This window comes from Antedon mediterranea, chromosome 1 (assembly GCF_964355755.1).
Source record: "Antedon mediterranea chromosome 1, ecAntMedi1.1, whole genome shotgun sequence".
In the NCBI taxonomy this organism is placed as follows: domain Eukaryota; kingdom Metazoa; phylum Echinodermata; class Crinoidea; order Comatulida; family Antedonidae; genus Antedon; species Antedon mediterranea.
In genome coordinates this window covers 32,888,907-32,914,476 of record NC_092670.1, presented here as the reverse complement: position 1 = coordinate 32,914,476, position 25,570 = coordinate 32,888,907, and the positions used below count along the sequence as shown (strand labels likewise).

The 25,570-nt window shown below is 32.6% G+C and overlaps 2 protein-coding genes across 2 annotated transcripts; both read left to right on the top strand.

Moving 5' to 3' along the window:
* The first annotated feature begins 8,582 nt into the window (after positions 1-8,582).
* LOC140049231 (low affinity immunoglobulin epsilon Fc receptor-like) lies at positions 8,583-12,869 on the top strand. The gene is made up of 5 exons (XM_072094076.1): positions 8,583-8,765; positions 10,016-10,276; positions 10,872-10,997; positions 11,800-11,919; positions 12,448-12,869. The coding sequence occupies exons 1-4, from the start codon at positions 8,702-8,704 to the stop codon at positions 11,886-11,888; spliced, it is 540 nt and encodes a 179-aa protein (XP_071950177.1). The 5' UTR covers positions 8,583-8,701; the 3' UTR covers positions 11,889-11,919; positions 12,448-12,869.
* A 1,320-nt stretch (positions 12,870-14,189) lies between these two features.
* Positions 14,190-22,556, top strand: LOC140044240 (sperm receptor for egg jelly-like). The gene is made up of 3 exons (XM_072088721.1): positions 14,190-14,265; positions 14,666-14,935; positions 22,318-22,556. Exons 1-3 carry the CDS (start codon positions 14,190-14,192, stop codon positions 22,554-22,556), a joined length of 585 nt encoding a protein of 194 aa, XP_071944822.1.
* Positions 22,557-25,570: the final 3,014 nt, after the last annotated feature.

Here is a 25,570-nt window from a genome sequence, read left to right as displayed (position 1 = left end):
TAGTTCAATTTTTAGTCGCATGCAACGTGACTTTACAGCTCACTATCTCGGTCGGTTTGTCGGTCGGTTGGTCGGTAAACACTAACTTGAGCACGCGACTGCATCCATATATGGCCTTCTTATTCTATAACATTATGTTAAATACATATAAATGTTGTTGTTAGTGTTATAGTTGTTGGTTTTTAAGATAGTGTTGTTGTTGGTGGTGGTGTTGTTCATTTCTCAATATAGCTGTTTTTTTGATACGCATGTTAAGGATATGCCGTCGAAAAGTGAGTGAGATCATATTAATTTCATTGTACCTTATTTCAGTGGAATTTATTATCTGTTCTGGTTGTAGAAGTAGAAACAGAGTTATTTTTCGCTGATTTCATTTATAATAATGATAATTGTTCTACCCGTTGGCCGTACATGTATCAATCACTTAACTCCTTCATTGGATAAAAACTATTTCTTTACAATTTGATGAGCATTTACTCCCTTTTTTGTCTCTTTGGTGGGTGTGTCCCACCTTTATTCTTTCCATTTATACATACATTCAGAGAATATAGATTTTTTACACTTTCTTCTTAACTTACACACACATTCTTATGGTGTTATATTTGTATACACATTAAATTTAAGTATACATGTATAATGTACAACTAAAATTCCTTTTAAAACTGTAATCATGCTTTGCTTCCTATATAACTTATCTTATTATATTATCACAATACAATAGATCAAAAGCACTGCTACCACAAAATATCACAACTTTATATAAATCCACAGTTAAGTCGAACAGTAGATCGAAATAACCGCTGCCAACAAATTAGGTCGAACACCGCTGCCACCAAATTAGGTCATTAACTCCCTTTACGTATGTTTCCGAGCGGTTGAAAATACGTTAGGAACTCCCTTGTGACATAAAATATACACAAAAAATCTACAAAGCTGTAAAATAAATTTTAAAAAAAGCTTTAATTTCAAACAACTTCAACTTTCAACAATCCAGTAAGCACTTAAAACTTTTTTTTAACTTTTACAATCGAATATCCAACTTCTAATATCCAACCTTCTTCAAAATAAATGCTTCAATCAAAAATCCTTCTCACTTCTTACAATTGTTGTCATACTTCCCTTATATACAATATGTTCATAACCTTCTAGATCATTCCTTATACTTCTTACTCTATTGGATTACAGTTTCTATTAATAGCACTTCTGGTATGTTCCTGATTGTTCTTATAATAATTATACATCGTTTCTTAAATCTAAACATACTCTTATTCTAGAATGTTCATGTAAACAATATGCTACTGTGTATTTGTTAGGAATGGTAATTTATTACACTCCCCCCTCTTTTTGAGCTCAAAACTCTTTCTTGGAGTTTTGAGGGGCTAGTATAGACGGACGTGGCAAAAGTTAACCCACTCCTACTCTATAAAACTTAGATACGCCATAATAACATAGAACATAATTATTAATGAAAACTAATAATTTTCATGTAAATTTGTCGGAATGGTTCACTAATTACTGACATAGGAATCATAAAGTCCTTAAATTTAGTTTTATACTTTGAGGCTTTACAATGCTCTGTCAATGAAATATCATGTGCAACTTTTAAAACACTATTACGGCAAGGGTATGGAACTACTAATTGCTCTATTCGTTCTGTCAGGTGTTTAGTAAAAACCTGCCTAAATAAAATTCCATCCTTACAGACTATCTTTATAGAATCGTCATCTTTCTGTAATAACATCTGTTCTTGAAGTTGAATTAAAGTTCTATCCTTAACCTGATAATCCTTAATTTTATCCCTGCCAATATCTAAAATGTCTAATTCACTATCTTGGCTAGATTTAGCTTTGCAAACTCTTTCCTAACTTTTCGTTTTTCACTGGTTTTATGAACTTCTTTCTTGGGAGGGTTGTCACTGAGTAGTTGGCCGTCTAAATGTCCAAATTCTTCTTGAAAATTAACCACATCATCTGACATCACTGACGTGGAATAACCCCAGAAGCTTTTTCCGAATTTAATTCGTTTCCATCTCTTAATTTTTCTTTACTGGCATGAACTCTAGTGGCAACAAAATTATGCCTATCATGATGCTTATTCACCTTCCATAATAAGTCTCCAAAATTAGGCAACTCTCCGAAATTAGGCAAGTTTCTACCAAGAATTACATCTCTTGGTAAATAGCTGAAAACGCCAACCCACAAATGATGGTCTTCGTTATTAACCTTAATATTTACGAATGCAGTAGGATAAGTTTGGACATGGTCAAGAACGCACCTGCATGTAATTTTAGCTTGCTTCGCGTGATTAATTTTCTTAGCCGCTACTAAATCAAAATGAGCAAGTGTCATGTCACATCCAGAGTCTATCAAAATTTCACAATCACATCCTTCAACTATGCCTCTACAAATGTAAGGTGTACATGGTTTTGAAACAGTATCTGTCTTTGTCGACAAAAAGCCATCCTTACTTCGACAAAATCGTTCAATATGGCCTATTTTTTTGCACCGTCTACAAACGAGAGGTTGTCTAGCGTCAGATTGTAATTTCTGAAAGTTATCCGGGGGATTATTATTACCCTTACTGTCAACTTCAGGAGTGCCTTTCACTGTTTTCTCCTGGTTGTTTCTATTTTCGTGTTTTCTATTTTGAAACTTTTCCTCAAAATCGATACCTTTCCTAGCTTGAAAATAATTATCTGCTAATTCCGCAGCATTTAATCCAGAATCTGGTTTATGTTCTTTAACCCATATTTGTACCCCTGTGGGCATAATATCTATCAATTGCTCTAAAATAATAATTTCTGCTAAATCATCTTTGCTTATATCAGCAGGCTTAGCCCACTTTGTAAATAAATCTTTCAACCCAACAAACATTTCTCTATAAATTTCTTCACTTTTCTTTTTAATTGACCTAAACCTTTATGTCTCTTCAGTTAAGTCATACCTTTGTAATATTGCTTTCTTCGCTATGTCGTACTGGTTACTTTCTGTCACTGGTAGTTATGCATAGGCTGCTCTTGCTTTGCCTGTCAAATGTGGTATCAGTTTTACTACCCAGTGTTTTTTCGCCACTCATAGGTGCTAGAAATTCGTTCAAACGTAGTAAGATAATTAATTTTCAATATCATCACTATCAGAAAGTTTTGCAATCTTATCCATTAACGCCATTACTAGTACTGCTTGCTGTTTCTCCATATCTTCTCTACGTAAAGGTTCTTGTCTTTCCATTTCTTCTTTATGTTTTACCATATCTTCTTGACGTAAACGTTCTTGTTTCTCAATATCTTCCCAACGTCTTTCATTATCTTCTTGACGTAAACGTTCTTGTTTCTCAATATCTTCCCGACGTAATACGTTCTCGGGTGTGTTCCATCATCTTCTGCATCAACAACAAAACATATTTTGAAAATGAGTCAGCCCCTGTAGGGTTATGTCCACTGGTTGGTCCAGACTCTTGTGTCTGCTGTTCAGGTTGTAATGCCTGGACCGATTCTACATCAGAATAAGATTCATCGCCGCCGCTGTATTCTCTACTGGATCTTGTTGTTGATTGTTTATCAGCCATATTTTAAATCTGGATGGGGGTCTTGTTACTAGTTAATCGTAGTTACCGAGACGTTCACAAGTCTACTATTCCAAATATAATAATGTACTGTTCTTAAGACAATGTTTGTGTACTTACGATTAAACAAAACGTAGCACCTCGGCTTCCATAAAATATCACAGTATCGTAAGTACCGTTTCCACAAAATATATCAATAACTGTACAGTTGATCCTAAAACAGCCACCAATCTATGGCACAATACAGTAGATAAAAAGCACTGCTACCACAAAATATCACAACTTTAGATAAATCCACAGTTAAATCGATCGAACAGTAGATAGAAATAACCGCTGCCAACAAATTAGGTCGAACACCGCTGCCACCAAATTAGGTCATTAACTCCCTTTACGTATGTTTTCGAGCGGTTGAAATACTTTAGGAACTCCCTTGTGACATAAAATTCACAAAATTGTAAAATAACTCAAAAACAAAGCTTTAATTTAAATCAACTTCAACTTTCAACGATCGAGTAAACACTTTAAACAGCTTCACAATAATAAAAAATCTAAACATAGATGAAAAATAGGCGTTAAGTAAAACAAATTGCAACAGTTTGTTTTTTTGCTGAAACATGCTCAACTATATGTAGATATTATCATATCCAAAATCTACCCTGATCTGCCCATTAAAAATTACCTAATTTGCATAAAATCAAAATGGCTGCCATTTTACAACTTTGATCCCAATTATCTCTTAAACCATAAAGAATTTGGTGTAAGAATGTATTGAAAATAATAAAATAAAATTATCCTTTAAATCAATTTGCATAATAGTCTTACTACTACTAAAAACATAGCATATACAGTACAGACATTGCAGCAGATTGATTTCTGAACACTGCGCCCACACCCCTCCCACCCAGAGATTACTAGGTCAATGATTTTACCTTAAACATTTTGAAAAAATTGTTTATTTATAAATATTATAGCTACTAAATTTACATAGGATTAGTAGGTCATTTACTTTATACCATACAGTATAGCTTATTTTGACATTTAATTTTATCATTTAGGCATACCTACTTTAGTAGGCCTACGGGGGGCTTACGAAGCTTATAACCTTACATTTCATAAACATTAGTCACAAAAATGTCTAAATAATTCTTGGGTCAGACTCGATCGTCAATGGAGTTACTTTTTAAGATGTTTTGCCATACTCTGGACAATTCTCCCTGCACTGAGAATTCAGTAAAATTACATCAGAGTAGACCAATAAACTTAGCTTTCTGATAATTAGTAATTTATAAATTATCATCAATAATTTTTTTTTAAATCAAATTATCTACAGTTAAACTAGGCAACAACAGTTGCAAAGAACTAGTTTTGTTAAAGTATACTTTAGTAAGTATCACAATGACTTACTGTCTTACTGTATTCATTAAATTCTCGATTGAAGCATCATTTTGCTAATAAAAGTATTAATAAATATAACTGTTACTTAATCCTAATATATACGGATACTTTAAAATGTTTGTGTTTAGATAAATTTTAACATACACTAAGGGTATTTAAATATGAATACAAACTACACTTGTTTTTAATGGCTGGATTTTTTAAATTTTCATCCATTTCAAACTTAAAAATTTAGAGTGTTACGAAATATTCTTTTTTTTTTAATGTATCTCTATATTTTCTGTATTTGTGTCATTTGAGAGCAGAGGACTCGTTCTTATACTAAAGTAAACTATAGACACTTGTTCTAAAGATTTTTAGTTCACATAGTCTCTGTATTCTTAATACACATAATATGTCATCTTTCACTACTGCGCCCACTTTGGTTAGTACAACTTAACTTTTCCCAATGTTAGGGTTAGGTTTTACTGTTTAAAAAGTGGTTGGTTACTGTTTGAACCAGATGACCTCCATTTTCACAGCTACAAATTTTGTAAGTAAAGGTGTTTCCACACTTTCCCATAATTTCAGTTTAAACACTTCACACAGCCAGCCAGGATTGACAGTTTTTGTGTCACATATTTTAGCATAGTGTACTATTATAATTTAAAAAAAAACAAATAATAATAATAAATGTAATTCCTTACAATTAAAACACATTTCCTAATACTCTGATCCCTGAAGTTAACTCAAATGAGCTTTTCAAAATAGATATGATTTGTTCATAGGTACATCATACAAATTGAAATGAATTCACTTCATAATTAGAGTATTTTATATTGTAAGATAATGACATTTTATCTTGACCCAATACAAATCAAATGCAAATCATAAGAACATATTGCTGTATATTTCTATTAATACATTCTTGTTCAAAATACCTGATGTTTGAGAGATAATTAGCATATTTTATATGGCATAATTAGATGACATTTTACTTTGACCCCATACAACTCAATTGCATCTTTCTGAATATTTAGGGTCATATTTATATTAAATACATTCTTGTTAAACATACCTGATGTTTTGAGAGATAATTAGCATATTTTATATGGCATAATTAGATGACATTTGACTTTGACCCCATATACAACTCAATTGCATCATTCTGAATATTTAGGGTCATATTTATATTAAATACATTCTTGTTAAAAATACCTGATGTTTTGAGAGTTATTTTCAAATTTTATATAGTGTAATTAGATGACCTTTTGAACCTTGAACCCTAATACAATTCAATTACTGTACATTATTCTAAACTGTTAGCGTCATGTTTAGGCTAGTCTGGGTTCCAGACGGAGTTTTGTCTTAATATTAGTTAAAAGATAAATATGTTGGCACAGATGGCGTTTCATACGTATACTACTTGATTTTGGATACTCCGTCTGGGGAAACACGCACAAGTCACGTGGTTTGACACCAAGAATTCTTGGTGCATACGATTATCCGGTTGACTAGTTTCAGCTGCATGCGATTGGCTACTCACTCGTACACCGTGTAAATATTCATATTTCTGAATTTTAAAGACTCAACAACTAAGATGATGCGCATGCGCTATATTACGTTTAGACAATGTGTACTTTGGTACATTTATGAAAGTTCTGAAGGCTAGAAATTATTTTATATGCCTAGTACAGTACTAGTAGTCTGGTAAACATTTGATGGGATCTTTGAAACATGAAAACTCGTCTTGGTATATAATAGGCTAGCTTCTCCGCAAATCAAACATTGAATGGATCATTTATTACGCGGAGATAATTTTGATTTAATTCCCACCGAGACCCTGTCCTGTTCTGTGTGGTGGTGTAGCCCTGTTGTGTGCCGGTGGTATGTAGGCCTACTTCATTGGCGTTTTATTTGGCAGGTCATACGTGCGAGTTGAGTAGGACCTACGAAAGAGGCCTAGGCCAAGGACTAAACAATTAATAAACAAAACAACTTGGCATTACTATTTTATATTTCAACAGTCTCGATCGTACATTAAGCACTGGTAGGCCTACGTACTCGATCTCTTTCATTTTGAAACAAAATGATCATTGGTTGATTCGAAATCCATATTTACATACCGCCCGCCCCATATAGCCAAATACGGTATGATAACCTACGTCATTCTTATCGTATGTTTGCGGTCTGCAAATCGATTTCTATACGTGTTTCACAAGTCTGTATTTTCAGACAAAAATCGCGGTCGAAATAAAAACAAATAAATAAAAAAAAAAGATAATACAGACTTGGGGCAAGTCTATGTTTAGGCCTATATTTGTACTTATAGTTATACATTCTTATTCAAAATACCTGGATTATGGATTAAGAGATAATTAGCATATTTTAGAGGCCATACTGGAATGACTTTTGACCTTGACCCCAAAGACAAATACAATATTTTAAATCTTTAGGGTCACATTTATATTTGTACTTATACATTCTTATTCAAAATACCTAATGGATTAAGAGATAATTAGCATATTTTAGATGTCAAACTGCAATTACCTATGACCTTGACCCCAAAGACAAATCAAATATATTATTCTGAATATTTGGGGTCATGTTTATATTTGTGTTCAATACATTCTTACACCAAATTCTTTATGGTTTAAGAGATAATTGGGATCAAAGTTGTAAAATGGCAGCCATTTTGATTTTATGCAAATTAGGTAATTTATAATGGGCAGATCAGGGTAGATTTTGGATATGATAATATCTACATATAGTTGAGCATGTTTCAGCAAAAAAACAAACTGTTGCAATTTGTTTGACTGAAAAGTCTATTTCCACTCATCTTACTTATTCTAGAATGTTCATGTAGACACTAGGCTACAGTATTTGTTATGAATGGTAATTTATTACACTTACACATAATGTTGGTTTTGTAATTGTATCATAATTTGATAATATATAAATTATAAAATAACTACAGTGTTTATATTTTCTTATATTATAAGTATTTAAATTTTAATAGCCACAACCAATTAATTATAATTTTAAATTAGTAGCAATTTCTCACCTATAACTTAGATATATTCAGCTGTAACTAATTTATTCCCAAATTAAAGTAATTTTGCATCCTTTTATTTTTGTTACGGTTGTAATACTACGTTATTCCATTATCTTCATAATTTTGAAATGCTGTGAAATAACGATTTGTGCCATATATTAATAAAATTCTCATTAAATTTTAATTTCAGTGAACAATAGCAAAGTGTTCGTATATTTTCCTAATAAACGTAAGTCAGAAACAAATGCAATTGATACAAGAAGTGCGACATCTGTATGATAGTTATTGACATTTGTATTGTTGTAAAGACGCGTTCATTACATTTAAATTTCAGAGTAAACATATACGTTTAGCCTGATTATTGAAAGTTGCTATTCTGTTACTTAATATTGAACTTGATACTGAGAGAGCTGCTGTGACTCGTGGGACGAAAAACTAGAGTTCTTCTAGAGAATAAGCAAATGTGTATAATACGATAACATTGGTTCAATTAGGCCTACTTTTCAGATTGTATATCTATCTTACTTTTAAATTCAGTTTTGTTTCTGAGAGCGATTGTATATACATAATATAGTCAGCAAAAGAAGTAAATTCTGCTGTATTTTAGTTATTTTAATTTCATTTATTTTTTATCAGCATAAGTTTCCACTTTTTAAAACAGGATTGTTGATTTTAGGCTTTTCCTGCAGAATTAGGTGAAAGTAAAACAAAATGGGAAGAAAAGGATATATTTTACTATCAATTGTCATTGCTATCAATTACGTCATTTGTTATGGTAAGTCTACAAATGTTTTTTATTTTAGTATTTAGTACTTTACTTACTTATTCAGTAAGTCAATACAAACATGTTTACATACACATTAAATAGGCCTACATAATTAAGTACTATATCGTCACGTTTGGAACAGGTGCCGTTTTTCAAACTGCTACTACGACGTATTTATGTATACTAGATGGTTCTCGAATACACAGTAATTTCAGCGTAAAAAACTGGCGTTTTCAAATATACGCAATAAATAGACACGGTGATTTATGTAGTCAACTAAAATTAGTCAAATTTGAACCAACCAAATTTGAATTTATTTTGTAAAATTAGGGTTGAGGGATGGTAAGAGGGTGGATGCAACGAGGAACAATTTGTTAATATTCTTTATCCGTGACGACATATTTGTTTTTATGTAACACCACTACGACGTTTATATTTGTTTGTAAGTATTAATACTACTATTAAGAAGCAACTGTCAGTAATAAAGTTTAATTATGTGTTTAAACAGTACCACCACACTCACAGTAAAAACTTCAAATGGAACAAAAATGGTTTATGTATTTATTGTCAAAGGTTGTTTATCTCGGAAAGGCACATAAATTTAACTACTTGTGTTATACCAAAATGTGAGCGACTAAGAGATTGGAATCCTCGTATTATTGTGTGCGGGTATTTTCAAGATAGACATTCATTACAGTGTAAACCACGATCGAAAAATACCCTTATTTGGGGCAAATCGTTGAACCTAAATGCGTTTTATTTTGTCAATAACTAATTACCTAACTCAATTGAATTAGTGAACAGGGTTACACCAGGTGGTTAAAATCAGTACCGAAAGTAGGAACCAACTTTATAATTATATCATCGAGTAAACATTCTATAGAAATAACGCACGATTTACCGATTTTTACCCTTACGTAAATTCATATTTAGATAATCATGTAAATAATACAATGTAATAACAATGTAAATTAAAAGTATTAAATTAAAAATATGAAAAATGAAGATTACTTAAATCCGACTTTGAATAGGTTATTTTGTAGTTTTAATAATAGGAAAAAAATATGTTTTTCCTTAGAAAATGACAAAATAGTTAAATTCTACCAAAAATCCATTCGCTTTTCAGTTAATTTTTTTTCGATCTAATTTTTGGTCCAAAAAAATCTGAATTGGCTACTATTCAACATAGGTCCGTTGTATGTTTACGTGTGTGCAATTATCGATATGTAATCCTCTGTACGAATATATTTTCGTTTCAGAATGTCCAATCGGATGGAGTTACAACGCCGCATTTTTAAAATGCTACAGGGTCACCAATACATCTGCTTCATGGACTTCCGGAAGAGAAAGATGCCAAAGTTTCGGTGGTGATTTAGTTGAAATTGGTAGTGAAGAGGAAAACGACTGGTTAGATGGAATACTTGAATATTTGGCAATAAAAAAAGCTTGGATTGGTCTCGTTGATGTAGATAGCAATGACGAATTTGAATGGTTGTCAGGAAGAATATCTAACTATACAAGTATGAATTCATTTGTATTAATACTTATCCTTAATTGAGGAAGTTTTGATAAGGTCCTCTCCATCGTCGACAACTATGAACGACAGGGGTTGAGGTGAACCATTAAACCGGGGGTTACTCCCTACTCTGATTCAATGGGTTGTTTAAAGATGTGTGCACTATATCTCGATTTAATGGTATTTAGGCTGTTAATTTAGTATCATTGTAAGTTACATTTAACATTATAATTATTTCAAATTAAATCAATCGTACAGTAGGCCTACACAAAGCCTAAAAGCTGCCGGCAAGTGAGCGGTGCACCGTAACATCATTTTAAAAAATAAACTTATATATAAGAATTATAATACACTTTTTCTGATACGTTAACATCTTGAGGATTGCGGTCTACATCATTCTGCAATATTAAAAAGGTAGCTTTCGATCTGTGAGAACAGACGATGACACACAATGTCTGCTAGAAAGATCATAGAAATAAAAACAAACTATCATTATTAATTACTAATAATTAATGTTTTCTAATCCTTATATCAGATCTCCAATCTGTAGCATTCTGTGAAAAGAAAATACCTGCTAATAATATAGTATTATATTTTAGATTGGGCACCAAGTCAACCCGATTTGGATAATAATGAAGATTGTGGAATTCTGAATAATTTCAGTAGTGGGTCTTGGCATGATGCTTCCTGTGCATATTGGCAGTTTCCAGCTATCTGTGAACAGTGTAGGTTAATTGCATTTTATTTTGGTACATTTCACCTATGGTCAATCGAGCAATGCATATATCTTAACATGACCCATGATAAATGTTAAGTAATCTCTTTAAAAAGATGATGATGATGATGATTTAATAGATTAGTTTGTAGTTTTTATAAAGTTAAACACCTTCCTTAAAAAAAGCTCTTTCAAACAAACCCATTGGCTGGCAGTCAATTTGACTAATTTTTGCTTTAAATTACAGTTTTTTAGGTTTAATAAATGTTTTTTTCGATCCAATTTTTGGTCAAAATGGATAACTATTTTGTGATATTAAAATGGCATATTAAAACAAAATTGTAAGAATTGTTTTTTTGAGGGGGACAATACATCTAACGATGTTTATATAGGCCTAAATCTAAAGGCAAATTACTGAAAAATGACAATCATTTGGGTATCAGTGGCTGGATCTCAATGGATCAAACAAAATAAGCAAAAAAACTAAATCAAAACGATAAAGTAAATAAAAAAGCCAAATAAATTACCAGATCTTTCGATAACTCAAGCCCTTCCTCAGTGTTTAATATTATATATCTTTTTAAAATTCTATTAAGAATTTGTTTTGATAAATTGTCTTTGCTGTAACTCTAACCAGCAGGATGTAGTATCAATATATTATTCGTCTTTCTTTGTTCACTCATTCTGGGGAACACTGCAATGACCATACCACTGCAGTGGCCATCTAGAAATCCTTATAATTCTGTTTAAGTTTTCGCCATTTTTTGGCACACTCATATCGAACTATTATTCATTGTTATGTTTTTTTGTAGTACCAAGAAAAATCAACAGGCGGCATTCTAAGTGTCAAAGATTGACTGTTGACAACAATTTAATCAAGATAGATTGTATCCGTGTATGAAACTAGCTGTAACACCGCCAAATAACATGAGGTAAGTTAAATACATTTTGTCTGCAAGGTGTTGTTATTATTATAGGCCTGCTATTTTTTGTTACATTCATTACTGCATTGTACTGTCGGTGCTTTACTGGAGACTTTTATTAGCTTTTGGTCAAATATTTGTATGAAACAAGTGAGTGAAGTGAAATTACACTCTCAATCTATTTCACTATCCTTGGTGAAACAAACAGACATTTTTTTAAATAACAATTTTCTTTTAAATATATTTAATTAACATAACACTGAATACAAAGCCTTAATTGTTTAAAGTAGGAATAATGCATATGTTTATAACTATTAGTTTACATAATAATTAATGTTTTTAAGTTAAATGGGAAGAATTCATAAGATTGACACCATTCTCCAAATGTTACAAAAAAACTAATATAGTACTGATAAACACGTGATACAACAAATGGCAAGGATGTACACAGGTATAATGTAACAATACTAATATATAGGCCTGTTAACTTAAATATTGTTTCATAAACCAATATCATTCCTGTTTATATCTCAACAGATTGAAGAAAAACGTGCATGAGCGTTCATACAGTTGGTATTTTTTTCTCAAATAAATATAAAATGTTAAAATAGACACATTTTTTTTAGTAAATTACTGCATAGCTCTGATTCCCCCGCGAATTACAATTTTAAAAATAAACATACTGAATTCGCTCTAGTTTGTGAGAGACACTTTGTTAGCGAAACATAATGAAAAAAGTGGGTCATCAACGCAACATTTATTTTGTATTGAATTCTGTAAAACCTAACCAATATAAGCAAACTTTACTATAAAAACTTAACTTTGAGTTTAACTATAATGCAATTGTTTCAGCTGGGTATTACAATAAAATGACTGTAGAGAACAGCTTCCTGTTTTTGTAACTTTTTGCAGCTGTCTAACAATACCACCAACACGATGTTGACCACGTATCGATGAAGGGGACATTTATCACAACGTCCTATGTAACCGAAGCCTTTCTTTTACTCATTAAAAGAAATGACGAAAAGGATGATGCATCAACGTCTTTGAGATTCAAGCAAAGCATACAGTCATTGTTTAACATGATTAATAAGTATACATTCAAAAGTAGCATAATATTTTGATAATTTACACGCGTATACAATAGTGTAAGAATGTGTTATACGCAGTAAAAAATACTATACTTAATACGTATTAAAACAATTTAAAGTAAAATTTTGTATACGTATTAGGCCACTGAAACAATACATTAAAGGTTGCTTAAACAATGCGGACTATCATCACTACTACTTTTTTGAATATCATCACCCTTTACCGAGTGTCATCACTACATTTTTGAATGAAATTACTCTTTCTGAATGTCATCACTTTTTACTAAATGTCATCACAGTTTACTGAACGTACGTAATCACTCTTTACTTAATTTCATCGTTATTAAATTTACTGAATGTCATCACACTTGCTTAATCTCGTCACTAGTTTACTGGATGCGTCACTACTTTACTCAATGGCATCACTACAGTATTGAATGTCATCACCCTTTACAGGATGTCGTCACTACTTCACTTAATGCCATTACTACTTGACTGAATGTCTTTACTTTACAAACGTACCTGTTCTAATAATAACATATTTACTACTTTTCAATTTCACTTAACAATTAATTGGTAGTGTTCCTAATTGTTGCGAATAAACGTTAACGTATATGGAACCTGGTAGTAGCAATGATATTATGTTTGACACCGACAAACAAATAAAATTGATCTAAGAGGAGTATAATGTATGATTGGCATTTGGAATTTCTATTTATAGTAGCATTAATTAAGTTTTTCACTAGATACTATACAGGTAGTTCTGTGTTAGTCTACTTATTGAAAGTGTTAATTTGTTATGAATTTATATCTAGCGTACTTAATTGTAAGTGTTGTTAGAGTAAAAATTGATAATGTTATATAATGCTGTGACGAGAAATTATAAGAATGAATGCGTCGTTCGTTTTTAACGAAACTATTATATTGTCGTACGTCAATCAACGCTGTATGCGTTTATTAATATCTATCGTTCATGTTTTTATTGCACGCCTTTAGTTCAGAACGAACAGTTTATACATCGTAGTATACCCCCATAATCTTCAGCAAAAGAAGTATCAAGTCTAAAGGTTTTCTGTATATTTATTTTTATTTCCACCAAGTTTAAGCTGCAGCATAAGTTACTACTTTCAAATATGATTTTCATTTTTAACCCATGACTTTTCTTCATGGTGTGTTTACAGATTAAAGATGTATGTAAAAATGGAAACAAAAGGACGTATATTACTGTCAATTTTGATTTCTACACATTACGTCATTTGTGAAGGTGAGATTTAAATTTTATATAATTGTTACATAATGGAATACAAGAAAAATGTAATACAGAATTGATAGTACCTCATCAATAGAAAAAGGTATTGAGTTTATCAGCACCAACATGGCGGGCTGTGAGATATATTTAAAAATCATTGACAAATTAATACACAGCAGCCAAATATGGCATCCACAAAATTAAAACTGAGGTGACTACCAGGGAGATGTAACACTCAATACTACTAGAATCAAAGCTTCATCCTTTACTTTGTGAAGGGCTCTTTGACTTAGTATTATTGAAGCCGAATTAAGAAAAAAAACACAGTGGGACATACAATAAAAGACTGTTCACAATATTCAAATCAGAATAAAAATAAAAATAAAGGTCATTTTTAAGTTGATTTCATTCTTAGAATGTCCTATTGGATGGAGTTACAATGCTGCATTTTCTAAATGCTACTTATTCACCAATGCGATAGCTACGTGGACTTCCGTTAGAGAAGAATGCCAAAGTTTCAATGGCAAGTTAGTTGAAATTTTGAGCGAAGACGAAAACAAATGGTTAGATGACCAACTTAGTGAATATTCCAACCGAGTCCTACAAAGAGCTTGGATTGGCTACGTTGATTCGGATAGTGATGATGAATTTGAATGGCTGTCGGGGAGCAAATCTACCTATACAAGTATGATTTAATACATTTGTAAATGATCAAATATAAATACTTAGTCTAAAAATAGCCATACCAAACTTGATTTAAACTAGAAACGAGAAAGATGAGGAAATATCTGAGATTGAGAAAGGGCATACACACACCTTGTAATGATTCACAATTCGAAAACAGGTCCACCTGTAAAAACTCAAATTTATTAACTTATAGCAGTTAAAAGTTTTTGTTGTTTTTCTCTCTCTCTCTATTTAATGTATAACTACAAGTAACTTTATTCATTCAGTGTTTCATAAACAATAATTACAGGTTTGTTTTCTGTCTCCTCTTTAAAATTATTTATATTTTCAACCCCTGTAAATATTGTTTTACTCAGAATAATACTACTTACCCACTATTGTATATTATCATCTTCCAAAGCTTCTATAAGTGAGAAGTATTGAAATACACTTAACAGAACAACTCGTTTGAGTAGTTTCAATCTCATCTTTTATTTCAACGACGGTTATCAACAATAATAATAATAATAATAATAACAGGATTTTTATAGTGCACATACCATTCAATAGTGCTCAAGGCGCATTACATACATACGTATCGGGAAGCGCTTTCCATCATCAGTGTGAATCTTTAATAATGTACATGGAGGATACGCAGCTGATCTGGTACTAAACAGCAGAACTCCTCAGAATGGTTACCATACTACATAAACTATAGTTTTTAATGAATTTGGCCTGAAGATTAATATTACTAAGACAGAAACCATTGTTTTGAATTATAAAAATTATATTTAAACAACTCAAAGAGGTTGTTCTGTTTATTAAGTATAATTATATCTATTTACATGTATTGTTTACATTTTTTAAGACCACATTTAGGAAGAATTATTATTATAAAATTATTATTATTTTAAATTAATCACTTATCAGATAGGTGTTAATCCCCTTAAAAAGGGCAATTGTGTGAATCCGTTCACCGTGGTATCTCCCTATCTCGTCTCAAATAATGAAATTGGTTCGTGAAAGTACACACGGGCAAACTGTGTAAACTGTTCTTACGGTTTATATTCCTTATCCGAAAAAAATTTTTCCAATACAGAAATAGAAGCGAGTCGGCCTCGAACCTAAGCCAATAATATTTTTGGCTTTTAGGTACGGTAAACGGCGCTCTGTTCTGAATCGCTTGGACATTTGCATTGTGTAACATCAAAATATTTGTGTTATTAAATAGAATTTGTGCTAACATTAATATTATGGAATAATTTGCCTAAAATTATAGTATGACCTTTTAGATTGGTACAGTTCTGATGTCCATGGCCATGGAACGAAGGAGTGCACAACTCTAGACCATACAGTTGGCGGTTTTTGGCGCAAGGTTCCATGTGCCACCTGGACTTTTCAAGCAATCTGTGAACAGTGTAAGTCACATTTAGTGTTATTATTGTTAATGCATGTGATACATTTCATCTATAGGCTCAGATCAAGGTAATCTAACAACATAATGCTGAGCTTGTCTTGTCAAGCTATGATTTGTTTACAGTGATCTTTGATCTTATGACGTCCGTGACTTCATACAAAAATGGCTTGTAAATCAAGATACGCATATGAATTACGCGTGCTGGCTCTGCACTAACGATAAGGGAGCAACAACAACTGCAGCGTGCACTGGCAGAAAACGCCGGTGAATTTCTAATTCTATTCTACGAATACTCTTTTCAATTACAAACAAATTTTTCTATCTCAAATTTGTATTATATATCTCGCATAACACTAAAATCTCCTTCTATCTATCACAATACAAAACAGTTAATATTAATACAATAATAACAGTCTAGCACCCTGGCACAGTCAATGACATCAAAGTACTACACAACCTAGCGCATTTTTTCATGTTATCCTAAATAATAAACATACCAATTTTGTAGTCTATGCACAGTCCTACCTTTTGTTCAGTTTTTTCTTTTAAATTTACGTATTGTTATTTACTTTCTATAGGCCTCGCATACGGTACAGAAACACGCACACACGTCTATCCTCTAACACATTATGCTTACACAGACAAAGAATCCCTTCAACTATTGGACCCGGTATATTTGATATGCTAATGATGTGCTTTGAATTCTTTTTTTTTTATCATGCAAATTGTTATTCTTTGTAATTTACAGTACCAAGGACCATCATCAGGCGGCGTTCTAAGTGTAAAAAATTAAGTTCCACCAACAATCGTATCAAGATGAAATATTATATCAGTGCCATAAACTAGCTCAAATGCCGTCAAGTATCATGATGCATGTTTCAAACTCTCAAGTTATTTACATCTGCATATTTTTGTTAATGTTAGATTATTTTAGGCCTGACGTCTTCCCTTTCTGGGTGAAGAGAGGAAAACGTAAGTAAAATACCTTGCTTAAGGACACAGGCAGTGCGGCAAACGTTAGACTTGGACTCCCGATATCACGGTTAGTATTCCGACGTCCAATACTCTGCGCTACACTCCTTATTAATGTTTTGTTCGGTGGCAACCAGTAGTCAATGTAATTTCCATTTTTTTTAACAATATAGGAATCGTAATTACAATAGTAAATTCTAGTGAATATTGAGCTTTTTACCCTTTTAAAATATTTTATAAGTTTCTACAACAGAAGGCTTACATCAACATAATGTATTCATCGAAACATTCTATTTGACTGAATTGAATTCGTTTTCGAGACCATTAGCAGCGCAAGGGCGTTCTCAATTTTGTGCGTCAACTTTTAAACACTGTATATTCAATCGATGATGATCTTGTGCCGATGAGGTGAAAATGTCATCATAACAAACGAATAAATATGATTTTTACTCTACACCTCACTATGTCGGTCAGTTGGTTGATCGGTTGGTCGGTCGGTCAGTAAACACTAACTTGAGCACGCGACTGCAGCCATGTATATGGCCTTATTTTTTAGTAGAGTTACATAAGGACGCATCATGATAGTTGATATAATAAATATAATTTAGCCTCTCGTAAGCGGATTTCTCCATTACAAACGCTTACCACTATCAAGAGCAATTGGTATCTTTTGTACCTTCTGCAAGCCGAAGCGATTAAAAAGGATTTTATTTTCATACCGGCTAGTGTTAAAAGATAGGATAATATTTTCAAAAGCTGGCGAAGTAACAAGTTAACTGAAATTGCATTCTCTCGAGAACTACTTGTCCAAAAAAACTTCATTTTTCAGAAGAAAGAGTTATAATTTGTAAGTTTAAAACATAATTTCATTCAATGTACATGTTTGTTGATACGATTATTTTAAAAAAAAAACCTATTTCTTTTCAAAATCACCCGTTTGATTTTGGCGTTGCTGTTCTATTGTTAGTCAACTGAAACCATTGTTAGTTGAAGAGTGGTAGCATAACCATTACACCAAATTTACATACACACAACAGGTTTGAGGTGTGTTGATTATATAATCTATGAGACCCAGAAATGATTTGTAATGTTCAACTGTAGAGTGGTGAATAGATTTAATATTCCTGCGCTAAATTAATTTAAGAACGTACTTAATTAAAGCTAATTAGACATAATTATATTCATCCTTATTCATGTACATCCACGATATGACATCACATAGGCCTACTTATGAACATTACTGAAGATTCCTCATTCTCAAAGCGTTGTTCCCACTAGAGATGCAACGTAACGCAACGCTACGACGTATTGACGCAAAGTGCTGTATTGTGCAATCACAAGTGGGAAACGACGACGCATCAGTGCTGAAAACATCGCAGGGTTGATTTCACGCAGACGGGGGAGAACACACGTATCGGAAGGGCATTTTCTTTCGTTGCGTAGATTTATTTAGGTTTGCATCGCTAGTGGGAACCAATCTTTTAGTTTGAAATGCCGGGTCAACGCCAACAAGTCAAAATAATAAAAAACCAAATTTAAGTAGCATATAATATATTGAGTAGCCTACATTAAAAAAAAAACATTCTGAGATATTTTCTGAATATTACGGGTTTTAAACAAAATGATTGGAGAAAAGTCCTCCTATTGGATGTCTTGTCGTCATTTTACTTGTGAGTGTGTGTCTTAGACTACATTAAATTATTGTTGAAACAGAAACACTAATTAAGTTAGTAAATTATAAATGGTATAATAGTAATTGTGTTATCAGTTCTTCTGTTGCAATCATATTCTTACTAATTAAATTAATAGAACAACATGAGTTGCTATGATGTGGATATTGTAACTTTAAAAGAATCAGGTTCACAAAAATTATATTAATAAACAATATGGTATAGTATTTTTAATTTTATTAAGTATAATTATATTTCCATTGAATAACAGTGTTATTGTCGTCATTTTGATATTTCTAAATTAGTGTAGTTGTAAAAATGAGACCCAGAGGACGTATATTACTGTTAATGTTGGTTGTTACACATTACGTCATTTGTGATGGTAAGTTTTAAAATAATGGTTTTTAAATGTTATGTTGGGAGCCCAACATCTATCCGAACGTTTGCTGTTTATTGCATTTATTATCGTAGATTAGTGTAACTAAATTTAATACGTTTTATGACTATCAAGAATGTGCCATCATTTTTCCAATATGCAACGGTTGTTGCGTCGCACTTTGTAATAATTGTCGCACTATGTATTACCGACAACTTTTATTACAAAGTGCGACCATTATTAACAAGGCCAACAGCCATTAAGTCGCGTGCTACAATGCATAGTGATACCGGACAGACAGACCGACAGACAGACCGACAGACAGACAGACCGACCGACCGACATAGTGAACTATACTGACCGAAATTACTGAACATGTTTAAAAATGTTGAAATGTTTTAAAACATTTATATTTTTTTAATTTACACGTGCGTAGCCTGTCACTTTCGACGTGCTCGTATAACGTAATTTCGAGTTGAAAAGTAAGTCAAGAAAACATCAATCGGGCAAAAAGAATGCGCAATAACATTTAACGCGCAGTGCGCACGCAAAAATATGCGCACTCATGGCAATTTTGTAAACGCTTAAAATTGCCTGAAATGTACTCTTATTTCATCGAAAATAAATTTTGAAAATTTTAAGGAGCGCGTACGCATGCGTTACATGCGCTACGCACGTAATTGTATTGCCATATGATGATTTATGCCCTGAAATTTATTAGTACCAAATTTTATTTAATTGTGATTCGTGGTTGTTAAGATATGATTACAAACGTGATTTCGTTCAATCGTGCGTAGACCGCGTAATTTTTTATTGCGCACCGTGAAAACATAACCACATCGATTCCTGGCCATAAGGAATATTCTGTGAAAAATTGACTTAGCTAGATTAAACTGATATCAAGATAAGGTCATAAAGCGATAAAACGCATAGTGATACCGGACCGACAGACAGGCCGACAGACAGACAGACAGACAGGGAGACAGACCGACCAACCGACCGACATAGTGAACTATAGAGTCGCTTCCACGCGACTAAAAAGGGCGACGCAACAAACGGTGAGTTCACGTAGGCCTACGACGTCTTTTGTGAAGTTTAAATAAAAATCCATTCTATCCAATTCACTTTTCGATGGCAATAGTGTAATATTGTGTTATATGCAGTAAAGAATAATATACTTATTACATTAGAAATGACTTTGTTATTAGCGACGATCGTATGAAGTATCTATCGAGAAAAAATAAAGCTTGCCCTTTACTTCAATTATCCATCGATATTCCATTTGCATATTTCGTACATGAACATTTCACATAATGATCACTCCATCTGTTACTCACCACTACCCATAACATACGCCAAAATGCTTTGGGTATTATAAGTGGATATCAACAACAACATATTTTGTTATACAATACATTGAAGGTTGCTTATACAATGCAGTTAACAATACATTATGGGAGAGCCTCAATTCACTTGGAACCAAACGAGATTTGGGTTATATACATGATGAAATGTTTGGTCTTCTGTCGTACACTCAAAACGCCTATAGTAGTAGTATCCAGAAATTGTATGTCATCACTACTTTAATGAATATCATCACTCTTTACTGAATGTCATCACTACATTATTAAATAGAATCACTCTTACTGAATGCCATCACTCTTTACTAAATGTCATCACTCTTTACTGAACGTAATCACTCTTTACCTAATTCCGTCGATATTAAATTTACTGAATGTCATCACTACTCCACTTAATCTCGTCACTACTTTTCTGGATGTCGTCACTACTTACTGAATGTCATCATCACTACAGTATTGAATGTCATTATCCTTTACTGGATGTCGTCACTACTTTACCTAATGACATCACTACTTGACTGAATGTCTTAACTACTTTACTAAATGTCATCACCACTTTACTGGATATCGTCACTATATCACTGAATTTCATTACTACGGTATTGAATGTCATCACCCTTTACTGGATGTCGTCACTACTTTACCTAATGACATCACTACTTAACTGAATGTCTGTGGGTGAGTGGCCGAGCGGTTAAGACAGTGGAACCGTAATCACGTAGCCATAACATCGGCATGGGTTCGAGGCTCACTCACTTCATGGTTCTGGTGGTAGAACGAGTCTTCTCGGATAAGGACTATAAACCGTAGGTCCAGTGTACACAACTTGCTCGTGTGCACTTTAAAGAACCTAGTACATCTTTCGAGACGAGTAGGGGGTTACCCCGGTGTATTAGTACATCACAGCCACTGATCACCAACTGGGCCCTCTGGGAGACCAGTCTTTGACTGAAGAGGTTACCCAGTATAAATATATATTTCAATCAATTTTGTGAATTTCGTCACTACTTTACTCATTGCCATCACTACAGTATTGAATGTCATCACCCTTTACTGAATTCCTTCACTATTTTACTCATTGCCATCACTACTTGACTGAATGTCTTAACTACTTTACTGAATGCCATCACCATTTTACTGGATGTCTTTACTAATTTACTGAATGTCATCAATACTTCACTTAATCTCGTTACTACTTCACTGGATGTCGTCACTACTTTACTGAATGTCATCACTACAGTATAGAATGTCATCACCCTTTACTGAATGTCATCACTACTTCACTTAATCTCGTCACTACTTTACTGGATGTCGTCACTACTTTACTCATTGCCATCACTACTTGACTGAATGTCTTAACTACTTTACTGAATGTCATCACCACTTGACTGCATGTCATCAATATTTTACTGGATGTCATCACTACTTGATTAATGTCATCACTACCTGACTGAATGGCATCACTAGTTTACCGAATGTCATCATTACTCACTGAATATCATTACAACATTGCCAAATCCCATCACTACTACGACGATCTAACAAGTTTAGACGTACTGTTCACATTATCCAAATCCGAATCAAAAAAGTTTATTTCATTCTTAGAATGTCCTATTGGATGGCGCTACAATGCTACATTTTCTAAATGCTACTTATTCACCAGTGCGACAGCTACGTGGACTTCCGTTAGAGAAGAATGCCAAAGTTTCAATGGCAAGTTAGTTGAAATTTTGAGGGAAAACGAAAACAATTGGTTAGATGACCAACTTAGTGAATATTCCGACCCAATCCTACAAAGAACTTGGATAGGCTACGTTGATTTGGATAGTGATGACTTTGAATGACTGTCTGGGAGCAAATCTAGCTATACAAGTATGATTTAATACATTTGTAAATGATCGAATATAATAAATCACAATCAAAGGGCCTACACACACCTTGTAATGAGTCACAATCCGAAAACAGGTCCTGTAAAAATGTTTTTTTTAAGTTTTTAACTTACCAAACTTATAGCAGTTAACATGTTTTTTTTTCTTCTCAATCTCTATTTGGTGGTTAACTACTAGTAACTATAATAATATCATAATATAATTACAGGATTGTTTTCTTTCTCCTCTTTAAAATGATTTATATTATTATTTTCAACCCCTATACATATTGTTCTACTCAGAATAATAATATTTACCCATTAAATGTATATTTACATCTTTCGAAGCTTATTCGTATTTACATACACTAAACAGAACAGCACCTTTGAGTCTGTTAGTATATATATTTTATTATCTTTATTTTTAAGACCACATTTAGGAAGAATTATTACTATAAATGTATTATTATTATTTTAAATGAATCACTTAATCATCAGATAGGTGGTAATCCTTGAAAAGGGCAATTGTGTGAATCAGTTCACCGTGGTATCTCCCTATCTCGTGTCAAATAATGAAATTGGTTCTTGAAAGTACACACGGGCAAACTGTGTACACTGTTCTTACGGTTTATATTCCTTATCCGAGAGGAATTGATCCACTACCAGAAATAATATTGTTGGCTTTTAAATACGGTAAACGGCGCCCCGTTTGAATTGCTTAACATTGCAAAATATTTGTGTTAATAAATAGAATTTGTCTATATGCTAACATTAAATTGTAAGAAAAATGCCTAAAATTATAGTATGACCTTTTAGATTGGGTCAGTTCTGATTACCCTGGAACAAATAATGTGTTGTTATTAAAAAGAATTTGTATATGCTAACATTAAATTTAAGGAATAAATTGGCTAAATTTATAGTATGATCTTTTAGATTGGTACAGTTTCCTTGAAACGATGGAGTGTACAATTCTAGATCATACAGTTGGTGGTTTTTGGCGCAAAGTTCCATGTGCCCTCTGGACTTTCCAAGCAATCTGTGAACAGTGTAAGTCACAGTTAGTGTTATACATTTCATCTATAGGCTCAATCAAGGTAATCTATAGCAGGATGTTAAGCCTGCCTTGCCAGGATAGGAATTTGTAACAGTCCTTTGATCTTATGATTGACTGCGACAAATCTAAAAATTAAATGTTCCCGGCGGTCACACAAAAATACCTCAAATACCTTCAAATAAAAACACGCTATAAATTACCCGTGCGAGCGCTGCACTAACGATAAGGGAGCAACAACAACTGCAGCGTGCACAGGCAGAAAACGCCGGTAAATTTTCTAACGTTTCTAATTCTAGGAATACTCCTTTCAATTACAGACTAATTTCTATTATTACTATAATATTATTATTGTATATCTCGCATAATAAAAAATAAAAATCTTCTTACCACAATACATACAAAACAGTTAATATTAATACAATAATAACAGTCTAGCACTCTGGCACAGTCAATGACATCAAAGTACTACACAACCTAGCGCATTTTTTCATTTCATCCTAAATAATAAACATACCAATTATGTAGTCTGTGCATAGTCTTACCTTTTGTTGAGCTTCAATATAGGTATGGTTGTTTACTTTCTATAGGCCTCACATAAGATGCAGAAACACTCACACACATCCATCATCTAACACATTTAGACAAAGAATCCCAACTGTTGGATCCGGTATATTTTATATGCTAATGACGAGCTTTTAATCCTTTTTTTTTATCATGCAAATTGTTTTTCTTTGTATATTACAGTACCAAGAATCATCATCAGGCGGCGTTCTAAGTGTAAAAGATTAAGTTCCACCAACAATCGTATCAAGATGAAATATTGTGCCATAAAATAGCTCCAATGATGTCAAGTATCATGATGCATGTTTCAAACATCTGCATATGTTTGTTAATGTTAGAATGTTAGGCCTGTCTTCTCTTTTTGGGTGAAGAGAGGAAAACGTAAGTAAAGTACCTTGCTTAAGGACACAGACAGTGCGACAAACGTTAGGCTTGTGCTCCACAATCCCTTAATAAAAATAATGTCTTGTTCGGTGGCAACCAGTAGTCAATATGATTTCCATTTTGAAAAATATAGTAATTGTAATTAAAGTAGTAATTAAAGTAGGGAATACTGGAGCTTTTTACAAGACATTATGCACCGAGTTTCTACAACAGAAGGCCTACATCAACATAATTTATTCATCGAAACATTCTAGTTGACTGAATTGAATTCGTTTTTCATAACGTTCCCAATTATATGCGTGTGTGGGTATTTAACCTGAGACGGTAAACCATCCAGTGTGTACCTTTTTAGCGACAACTTTTGAACACTGTATATAAAAGCGTGATATTGTGCAAATGAGATGAAAATGTAATCATAACAAACGAAAAAATAGTTACATTTTAAAGATAAGATACAGTTAACAAAGAAATGAAAAGTAGTTTGTTTAAGCAGTAATCAAAGTGACCGCTTATTGCAACCGCCAAGTAATTAAACATGTAATAACTGAGAAGGGTAGAAATCAACATTTTAAATTCAAAGTATTACATATAAGGATTGTTCAATTCATTTCAAAATTATTATACTGCAATTACGACATTATTTACTCTAGTAGAGTATGCTTTCAGTTCATTTCATTGTAGTAGAGAGTACACATGTATGAGTGTATGATATCAAAAAAGTCAAAAAATGCTAAATAATAATATTGCAAAAACATAAAATAAAAATTTCTCACGTCTAAAGTTTACGTCTAAGTTTTAATTTTTGTAAGTTCTTGGTAGATTATGCCTAATAAAAATGAAATCGATATAGGTAGAGTACAGTTGTGTAATTTGATATTTCTAATGCTTTAAAGAAACCTTTATTAAGTTCATATTCCACTATACAAAAGTCATTGTTAGAATACTTAATCATTCATTAATTTCCTTTATTTCGGATAGTACATTCATATACA

Coding starts and splice junctions, on each gene's coding strand:
- LOC140049231 (XM_072094076.1), top strand. CDS start 8,702: ATGGGAAGAAAAGGATATATTTTACTATCAATTGTCATTGCTATCAAT. Junction 8,766..10,015: donor CAATTACGTCATTTGTTATG/GTAAGTCTACAA, acceptor TTTTCGTTTCAG/AATGTCCAATCGGATGGAGT. Junction 10,277..10,871: donor AAGAATATCTAACTATACAA/GTATGAATTCAT, acceptor ATTATATTTTAG/ATTGGGCACCAAGTCAACCC.
- LOC140044240 (XM_072088721.1), top strand. CDS start 14,190: ATGTATGTAAAAATGGAAACAAAAGGACGTATATTACTGTCAATTTTG. Junction 14,266..14,665: donor ACATTACGTCATTTGTGAAG/GTGAGATTTAAA, acceptor TTTCATTCTTAG/AATGTCCTATTGGATGGAGT. Junction 14,936..22,317: donor GAGCAAATCTACCTATACAA/GTATGATTTAAT, acceptor TTTCATTCTTAG/AATGTCCTATTGGATGGCGC.